The sequence below is a fragment of the Asparagus officinalis genome, chromosome 7 (assembly GCF_001876935.1).
Source record: "Asparagus officinalis chromosome 7, Aspof.V1, whole genome shotgun sequence".
NCBI lineage: Eukaryota > Viridiplantae > Streptophyta > Magnoliopsida > Asparagales > Asparagaceae > Asparagus > Asparagus officinalis.
In genome coordinates, this window is record NC_033800.1 from 17,010,186 (window position 1) to 17,020,811 (window position 10,626).

The following is a 10,626-nucleotide window of genomic DNA, read 5'->3' on the forward strand; positions in this document are numbered from 1 at the left end:
AACATAAAAAATAATTAATGAATGAACAGTCATTCTGGAATTATTGTAATCTTTTGGTATTCTATTTGTTAACTATGTATCTGATGCTGTCCATAGAAGTAAAAAAGTTGGCTTTAGTTGATGATGAAATCTTGGACAGCTGAGCTAATATTTTGACAATCTATTTTTTAAGGAGTCTGCCATCTGTTTGAGAAAGTTACATGTCATACCAACTGGGCACTTATGACTTTATCAGGTTTCATTATGTTTTGCTCGCAGGATTCTCCTGTCGTCTTTGTGTTCAAGTCGCTAAAAATGAAGAACCATGAATATGCTGCAAATTTAGCTCTTTTAGTTAATATTTGCTCTTATACAAGGATGCCTACTTCCTTATTGACTAACAATTTCAAGAATTTTAATGTGCTGAATTATCAAAAATCAAGGCATGAGTATGGTAAATTGCATGATTGACATCAATGCCTTACTATTAAACACACACTTAGTATAAAGGGTCTATTCACAATTAACCCTATTCTCCTTCTGTAAACATTTTATTTCTCATCCGTACCTCTTTCCAAGCAAAGCTTTTCATTTCTGCTCTTGGTAAAGGAACTGTAGAATCACATTTATGTGTGGCATTTTTTTTCAATGTTGTGTGGTTTAATAATTCGGTTGATCTTTTTTTGCATATAGAGGTTAATTAACGATGATATGGAAAAGGTTAAAAGCTTTCATGTGGATACAATTGTTCCTTTCCGAGAAAGATTGAAAATACTTGGACGTGTAGCTAATTTGGAGGATCTTCCCTTGAGTGCAGCAGAGAAAACACTGATGCATAAGTACAACAAAAAGCCTTTGTTTTCTTCTCCTCACCATGAATTTTATTCGGTAAGCTTATATCTGCACCACCAATTGAGTGATTAATATTATTTTTTGTAGAGATAAAATGATTAATGTTATTCTTAGAAAGGAAATTACTTGCATTGTCCAATTTAATGTGTTTTCTGATTTTATCAAACATTTTTCAGTTAAGAGAAAGTTCATATTTTTGTTTCATTGTGTTCTATTTCTTTTGTCATTTACTTATCATCTATCAGAGGCTGCCAAAAATCATCCTAATCATTTGTCTAGCAGAAGCTTATATTTAGGAGCATTATGAACATGTTGTACATATTTATATGATGTATTTGTGTGCCTTTCTCAAGATTTTCACTTGATGATTTGTGTGGTCAATTTTTCCTACTGATGTACAGTAAAATTCTATCTACTTTTCCTTTAAGGTCTTGATTAATGTTAGCAAACTCAAAGTTTGTTCCTTAACAAATTTGGTACCTAATAACAAGTTGAATTCTGACAGGTTAAAGATGTTAGATGGAATGCTGAACTTGGAGGTCAGAAGATGGAATCCACTTTGGTGGAATATTTTGCTGATGAATTTAATAAAAAATTGGGAAATGGTGTTGATGTAAGGAAGTCTCCAAAGGCGATAGCTAAATTGAAGAAACAAGTTAAACGAACCAAAGAAATCTTAAGCGCAAACACAGCAGCATCAGTTTTAGTTGAATCGCTGTATGACGATATTGATTTCAGGTAGGAAGAATGTTGATTACATTCGGATATTATACTTAGAAGTTAATTTTATTTGTTTATTGTTTATACGAAATTAGTTTCAAGGTTGCTCTGTATTATGCTGATTCACTTAGTAACTTCGATACCTAAACTCTTCTAATGTGCTATTTTTGGCATGCTTTTTTCTGCTTTGTATCCTCTCACCTTGAGACACTTTACACTTAAAAGCTACCAGAATATCTTTTCTTTATCACATTGTTGCAATATATTTTTCAATTGATAAATTGGAGAGATCATTTTTTTGATCAGAGAGGTCCTAATTGTTGTAGATAACATGCATGTGTGTATGCATGTGTTTGTGGTTTATTTGGTTTTGCATGTCTGGCAGTGTTTGATGTTGAACCAAACGCCTGGTTGTGTTGAATGTGCTTCAGATTCTTGGTCGTACATGTATTTCTTATGTCAATTTTTTAATTAGTAATGAGAACTTCATGTTTCTACTTTATGTTTTATTTTTTTGGCTATATTTTATTGTTTTTTTCTTCTGAAGAAGCTTCCAGCCCTGAAAGCTGAATCTTTAAGTGCCGGTTTGCTCCTGGTTTTACTTCCCACAACATTTTTTTGTTTTTTTCTTTGGTCTGAGCGAGGACAATTAGGACTCCATACTTACTGTCCTGTTTGATGTTCAAAACTTTTGCTTGGTGTTTTCTTTCTTTCAGAAATAGCCGGTGTTTCTTTTCTTCCAGAAGTAGCTATGCGAATTACTAGGTTGCATCATTATATGCAATCTAGGAACCAGAAAATATTTTTTATGTAGAAGTTAGACAATTCTTGGAATTCTGGATTAACTATTTGTCCTTTTACTTAAATGCAATTTTAAAATTTATTTCTGACTTTTAGAAACTAGACAAGATCAGAAGATCCCCTCAAAAAATTAGTTGACTGGGGTTCGTGAAGCATGGTGTCTATCTTGTGTTACTGCAGTCTGCATCCTCCTTGTATTATATTTTCTCTGCATCCTCCTTATATTATATTTTCTCTTGAATTTCCAAGCTTGTTATTTTTTGAGGTAAATTTGTGGCATATTTTGTTTATACCAATTCGGTTCTGATTGTGTTTCCTATCCATTTTTGTCTGCCAGGAGCTCAATAACTCGTGAGAAATTTGAAGAACTTTGTGGGGATTTGTGGGAACAAGCCCTTGTTCCTCATAAGGAGTTACTCAAGCACTCTGGCTTGGGGGTTGATGATATTTATGCAGTTGAGCTGATTGGTGGAGCAATTCGTATGCCAAAATTACAGGTTAAACTGATTTTGTAATTCTTTGGACTATATATTTGTCTTTCTCGTTTTTAATATTGCAAGATGTGCAATAATGTTTGGATTTACATTATTACATTGCTTTCGCTTTGTCGTTTTGCATCTCATCAAACTAGATCTCTTCCACTACTGTGGCAAAAATTTCTTGGAGGCACTATCACGTATTGTGGATTGCATGTTCACTGAAGTTTAAATGTCTCAATTGCTCTTGTTTACCTTGTTTTCCGAAAGAAACATTTCAAAAAAAAAAAATTGGTGTGTTCCTGTATATGTCTATCTATGAATTTTGTTTTTTTTCTGCAGATTATTATTTCTAGAACTCTTGTGTGTCAAATTATAAAGAAACAGTTATTGGTCCATGGGAATGTAAGGGTTGGTAGATGACAGTTAAAGCCTTATCATTCAAATTGAAAACTCATAAAATATCATTTGATTAAGGTGCGTTTTAAGTATTTAAGCTCTGTTTGCTAGGACTCTAGATGGACTAGGGCCTGTAGTTTTGACTTAAGAACAAATCTCAGAAAACTTAGGATCTTCAGTAGGAGCTTCGGATGTTTTATTTTGACACCATCATAAGTTTATCTCATTTACTGTATTTTATTATTGTTTTAAGCTTATATGAACCTTGTAGTAATCAAATTTGAGTGAACATTAATTCACTTAGTTATTTTATTTCTGATGCGTCAAGAGATTTAACTATGCAAATGACAGTATATTTGTATCTATATAGATCACGTAATATATTTTTAGTTCTGCCAGACTATCTTGCAAATTTTTAGATTCATGTTATGTTCAAGGTGACTTTGGTATGTTGAAATTTGAGTTTAAAGACTTCGCGCATAATATTTTCATGTCTGGTAGTTTGTAGTTATGATTAATATGCACTTGATTGGAAGACAGATACATCAGGCAGTTCAAATAAAAGGTTGATTGGGTTGTATTTTATCAGCTCTGTTGCCACATTGCTCATTCTTTTATAACTTCTTGCATGCTAAGCTTTAGGAATTTCTCGGAAGAAAAGATTTAGGCAAGCATCTTGATGCTGACGAAGTAATTGTTCTTGGTTCTTCATTGCATGCTGCTAATTTAAGTGACGGAATTAAGTTAAACCGTAAGCTAGGAATGATTGATGGTTCTTCTTATGGCTTTGTGCTTGAACTAAATGGCACAGATCTTGTGAAAGATGAGAGTACAGAAACTTTACTTGTACCACGGATGAAGAAAATGCCCATTAAGGTTAGTATCTTTTTGTAGACATTGCTTTGGGTTCTCCAGATGATTCTACTATTCATAATAGACAATCTGTGCATCTAAGGACATAATATTCTGTCTTAGATATGATGATAGATCTAAGTGAGAAATAAAGTGAAAACATCCATAGCGAAGATATTTTTTAGTGTTACATCTGTGACTAAAGGACCTTATGTGGCATAATAGAAGATTATTTCAGGGAAGATATTTTTTAGTGTTACATCTGTGACTAAAGGACCTTATGTGGCATAATAGAAGATTATTTCAGGGGCGTTATTTCTGCCTTTGATGATAACAAAAAACTATATGGTATTTTAACTCGAAGAGTTCAGTTAAATCCAAAATGAATTGCGGGAAGTATTTGAGACAGGTAACAAAATCAAGATCTAAATTATTATAATGGTTTTGGCGATGTAGGTGCAGAGAAAATGCTTTCAGATGGTAGAGATGCATGATTGTCCATTCAAGTAGAGTTAATCAACGTTAAGTATCAATTTACATTGCAGCCAATATCCATTTATGTTGGATGCTAACAGTCAGTAAAGGATACACCACCATCAATAAGTTTTTCTATTTAAAAAGCCTTTCATTCTGCATATTATTTCTTTTCACGTGCATGTTGGTTTTCTATTATTTTTCTAAATGTAAGACATAATGCATGTAGGAAACAATGTCAAATGAACATGCTATGCGGTTTCCTTTGGTTGGGAGTGCAATGCTTTTGTCATTGTTCTTGCTCTTAAAGTTTCTATCAAAAGATTTGGTGAATATTGTGCTCACATGTTACTTTTTTGTGCTAGGAATCATTGCTCTTTCCTATGTTTTTTACTCTTGCTTTTAACCTACTTTGTTGTAGATGCATTATTAATGATAAGAATAGCCGCAATTTCTCATATTTTCTGTTCTTTTTCTTTGTACTTTCTCACCTTCTGCGGGCAATTTTCATGCAGACCAACATTGTTACCTGCTATAAAGCAATAGCTTCCAAACCACTGGAATGAAAACCTCATTGTTTGGCGTGCTGAAATTTTACACTGTATGTTTTCTTAAGCCTCTAATATGGTTTAACTTAATCCTGGTGTACTACTGAGTGAGCAAGTAAAATGCTAGATTGATCGTTTAGGACTTTGACTAATCATTCTGGCTTCCTGACTGTTTTGATCTAAAGACACCATAAAATACACAGTAGAATCTGCATCTGACCCATATAGATATAGATCCGACTTGTTTAGTTCAACATCCTATTTTTCAATAATGTTTTTCCTTTGAAAAATATATTTTAGACTCACATAACAGTAGGCCAGTAGTAGTTGGCAGATGTCAAAGAAATTGAGCTCACATATGTAGTAAGTTTGGGGTATGGAAGTTAAATTGGTATAAACTTTGTGATACTAAAGTGCAAATAACCCTTTGTTTTATTTTAGTTTCCTTCTATCAAAGCTCGAGAACAATAATTATATCCAATAAGATTATTTTTAATGATGTTAATGTTTTTTTTTTCTTGTGAGCAAAACTTATGGTGCCACGCTCGATTCAACCTGACAAAGGCAAATTAAATATTTTGTCGATAAAAAACCTTTACTAAATCATATTTTTGGACTAGCATTTTTAATTGGATACCTTATATCTAATTTCAAAAAATTTAGGAAAAAAAAATTTAATATGTAAAAAATAATTAAATACCTTAGGGTCAACTTAAAAAATATTAAATTTAACCTTTTTTATCTTCAACAAATCATCATAGGCTATATCCCTTTCGCTCATCTGTTACAACTATAAGTAGATATAGTAGTTTAATATATTTGGTCTAGAGAGCTTTATTTGTTTCTTTCCTTTCCTTTTTTAGCTGTTTAATAATAATTGTAATTGACTCAATTGTTATATACTAAAGATTATGAAATTTCTAAATTCCTATCAGAGAGTAAACTTTTACTAAATGTGACATTATCAAATATCTTGCAATATCTAAATTCATGTAAGCAAATATGAGCTCAAATGCCAATTGGAATTACTATGAGGAAAGTACTAATTTCATGATACATATAAAAATTGATAATGCAATTGATAAAGGAAATTATTAAGCTTACAGGCTACAAGTCATATGATAACTTAGAGAATGATAGTTAGCCAAAACGAATTTTTGTCTATTAGCTTAATTATTCTATTGCTAGACTCTATAGCATAACAGATATTATAGATGTTAATGTAAGAAATGTTGGTAGACTTTATAATGTAAGAAATATTGTACATGTAATGGGTATTTGTTTAAAAAGAATGTTCCTTATAGGAGAGATTGATTTCTATATTGCTTTGTTCATTATCAATGATTCGATCAGTACTTAGGTGATCTGCCCTAATTCCCTATGCATCTCTGTTTCATGTTCCTTTAACTTGTGTTTAGAAGGTTATATGTCTTGATATTTCCTTATTATTTTAGCCTTTCCTATGAACCATGACGAAACAGTAAGAGACATGGGGAGCTGCTAGGTTATCAACAACTTGATGCTATTTAGTTGAGTTCAAGCCTTTGATGAACAAAGATGTTTTTTAAGCTCTATATTTTGTTGCTAAATGTTGCTAATGTTCCATTTTTTGGATGTGAGTATGTTAGGAGAGTATGTTAGGAGTGTTTTGATAGGTTTTTGATGTATACAGCTAGGTGGTTTTATATTTTTTTTGGTGATGTGATGAGAGATACTACTTATTTTATTCTTTGGTTGGGGATTTTGATGATTAACTGTAAGTAGATTGTAATCACCCAATTTTTTTAAAGAATGTATTGCTCGGTTGAGTTCTTCTTTCAAGACTCAATCCTTTCTCTTAAAAAGACATGGTGGAAGCTATTCATATATGAGAAGAACTTGACTTGATAGTGATTAACCGATGCTAGACAATTGTCTATGTTGAATATAAGATGGTCCGTAATTGACCTGTATTTTATTGAAAACATATTGCGGTTGCTAAAAAAATTCTATTGTATTCTATCTTCAATGCTGCTCATATTATTTTGTTATAGGACACAAAACATTTAATGTTAAGTATCTAATTCATTCAATGAGGTTATGTGTGATTCTTAGTTCTTATATCCTAATGTCTAAAAGATTTGAACTTATTCGTTTTGATAATGCATAAGGTCCAATGACTTTATTTTATGTCTATATGTTTGACCCATTACTTACATTCAATAATTTTATAACAAATCTTTTACTAAATAAATTTAAAAGTTAATAATAAATGATAAAAATTTAACTACGTGCATTGCATGTGCAATCAAACTAGAAATTTAACTACGTGCATTGCACGTGCAATCAAACTAGTACTAATAAAACTAGGACTGCTAATGAACTAAAACGCGTAACAAACCAAAACAAACTAGAATTCGGACACGTAAGGCTTATAAAATTATTCACATGCAAGAGCGGAAACAAAAAAGGGGAGATCAAAGAAAATTCTCACAGGGATAACAACTGTCAATTCTTCACAGCCAAGTTCAGTATTCGGAATAGGAGGCGCTGCATTCAGAATGCTCGGACATCTTAGAGGCAAAGATCGATGAATCGACAAAGCTCGTTGCTGTAAAATATGCATCGGACCCAAAGTATTCTGAGATGCTCCTTCACGAAAGTTTAATACTACGTAAGTTACATGGTTGCCCTGAAATCATCCAATGTCTCGATAAACGAGTTCTTGATCGATAACATAAATCCATTGCAAAAAATATACGTTGAATACGCTCCTCATGGTAGCCTTGCAAATCTCATCAAATCAAGACCACTTCAGAACAACAAGTACGAGGCTACACGAAGTGCATACTCACAAAGGGCAGGTTGCATGCATAGGAAAGGTTATGTGCATTGCGATACAAAACCCAAGAATATTTTAGTTATGAGTTCTTCCGAGGTTAAAATTACTGATTTTGGATCTGTGAAGCTATCGAATCAGAAGGGGGGAGTACTTGGACGTTACAGCATACGGGGCACACGGCAGTTTATAGCACCAGAGTGCTTGGCGTGCCAAGAATATGAGTCTAAATTTGATCTTTTGTGTCGAGGATGTGTGGTACTTGAAATGATTACAGGAAAAGCTGTGACGGATCCTGATGAAGATGTCGAAGTGCCGGAATTATCTTGATGCCGAAAATACCAGAAAATTTGTGTGGGGGCAGGAAAGGGATTTTTTTGAGAATGTGTTTTATCGAGAGAAAAAAGGAAGCGTCTGATAGAGGTTCATGTAAACATTGTACATTCATTCCGAGCAATGAAAAGGAGAGAACTTCCTTTTTTTTTTAAAAATACATCATGGATCAATGTGCTGCTCTATCTGTTGATGTATGGAACTTACTGTAATAGGAAGAAGTTAATCAAAGTTCCCTACTCATTTAGCGTAAGAACTTTGATCCAGTTCACAAACAGATGACATGTAACATGCAGGCTCTACAATAGTACTAATTCAAGCGCAAGATTAAGAGACTAGAGCTACCAAGTCAATTACAGACAAAACAATTCAAAAATAATTGGGCATATTTGACGGGAATTACTTTGAGAGTACTACCAGTAATGTGCTAAACAACTCTTTTATACTCGCTTTCAGTTAAAAAAAGTTCTTTCACATTGGAAGACATAATGCACATCTTGAGTGATGCCAAAGGCTCATCTTTTCCACCAAAATCTCTATATATTGCCGGATATATTACACAACAGACAGCCATGTTCCTAAAATACAAGACCACATCACGTTTCTCTCAATCAACCAATACTGCTGCTGTAAAAATTCAAATTCCTCAGCTACATATTTGACTCTGTTCATTGAGCTGTTTCTGTTCACTTGCGTGTTGATACTTCCAGCCTGTATATTCTTGATACATACTCGTTCTGTACAACGACTAGCCAATAAGACTTCCGAAGAGCATGTGCTGGCGAAATGTCGCTAAAGTGCTATAATTTAGATACAGCTGATCAAAATGGTGTCTGACACAATGGGCATGTTGACTTGTGAGAAGTTGAGAACCACTTGTATAAGCAAGCCGAATGGAATTTGTGCTTGCAGGTCTTGCAAGCTAGTTGAGGAAGGCTATGATTTGAGGTGTGGATGATGCTGTAACAAATAGGACACTCTTCAACACCACGGAATTCTTTATCAATATTATTTTTCCAAATGCGGACCGCCTCACCTATAGCACCATTCTGTATAAAATATTACGAGAAAAGAAATCTTTCAATACCTTGTATACATCAATCGTCCAAGTAAAATACAATATTACAATGAGAGGAGATACAGAAGAATAATTTTGATATGTTTAAAAATAATGTGATGAAAAAGCGAATGGAGGGAAACTTTAAAAGAGGCAGGGAGTTTTCGCATTTGACAAGTTGACTTGGATGATCTTACATGTCAGGAATGTCTGGGATTTCCCTAAATAAATTTAAAAGTTAATAATAAATGATAAAAATTTAACTACGTGCATTGCACGTGCAATCAAACTAGTACTAATAAAACTAGGACTGCTAATGAACTAAAACGCGTAACAAACCAAAACAAACTAGAATTCGGACACGTAAGGCTTATAAAATTATTCACATGCAAGAGCGGAAACAAAAAAGGGGAGATCAAAGAAAATTCTCACAGGGATAACAACTGTCAATTCTTCACAGCCAAGTTCAGTATTCGGAATAGGAGGCGCTGCATTCAGAATGCTCGGACATCTTAGAGGCAAAGATCGATGAATCGACAAAGCTCGTTGCTGTAAAATATGCATCGGACCCAAAGTATTCTGAGATGCTCCTTCACGAAAGTTTAATACTACGTAAGTTACATGGTTGCCCTGAAATCATCCAATGTCTCGATAAACGAGTTCTTGATCGATAACATAAATCCATTGCAAAAAATATACGTTGAATACGCTCCTCATGGTAGCCTTGCAAATCTCATCAAATCAAGACCACTTCAGAACAACAAGTACGAGGCTACACGAAGTGCATACTCACAAAGGGCAGGTTGCATGCATAGGAAAGGTTATGTGCATTGCGATACAAAACCCAAGAATATTTTAGTTATGAGTTCTTCCGAGGTTAAAATTACTGATTTTGGATCTGTGAAGCTATCGAATCAGAAGGGGGGAGTACTTGGACGTTACAGCATACGGGGCACACGGCAGTTTATAGCACCAGAGTGCTTGGCGTGCCAAGAATATGAGTCTAAATTTGATCTTTTGTGTCGAGGATGTGTGGTACTTGAAATGATTACAGGAAAAGCTGTGACGGATCCTGATGAAGATGTCGAAGTGCCGGAATTATCTTGATGCCGAAAATACCAGAAAATTTGTGTGGGGGCAGGAAAGGGATTTTTTTGAGAATGTGTTTTATCGAGAGAAAAAAGGAAGCGTCTGATAGAGGTTCATGTAAACATTGTACATTCATTCCGAGCAATGAAAAGGAGAGAACTTCCTTTTTTTTTTAAAAATACATCATGGATCAATGTGCTGCTCTATCTGTTGATGTATGGAACTTAC

The 10,626-nt window shown here is 33.8% G+C and overlaps 2 protein-coding genes across 2 annotated transcripts; both read left to right on the plus strand.

The window, feature by feature from the left end:
- Positions 7,764–8,249, plus strand: LOC109846758 (mitogen-activated protein kinase HOG1-like). Its single transcript, XM_020416001.1, has one exon. It carries the CDS (start codon positions 7,764–7,766, stop codon positions 8,247–8,249), a length of 486 nt encoding a protein of 161 aa, XP_020271590.1.
- On the plus strand, positions 9,931–10,416 carry LOC109846759 (mitogen-activated protein kinase HOG1-like). Its single transcript, XM_020416003.1, has one exon. It carries the CDS (start codon positions 9,931–9,933, stop codon positions 10,414–10,416), a length of 486 nt encoding a protein of 161 aa, XP_020271592.1.

Bases quoted from the DNA above. Each gene is read 5' to 3' on its own strand.
- LOC109846758 (XM_020416001.1), top strand. From the start codon at position 7,764: ATGGTTGCCCTGAAATCATCCAATGTCTCGATAAACGAGTTCTTGATC.
- LOC109846759 (XM_020416003.1), top strand. From the start codon at position 9,931: ATGGTTGCCCTGAAATCATCCAATGTCTCGATAAACGAGTTCTTGATC.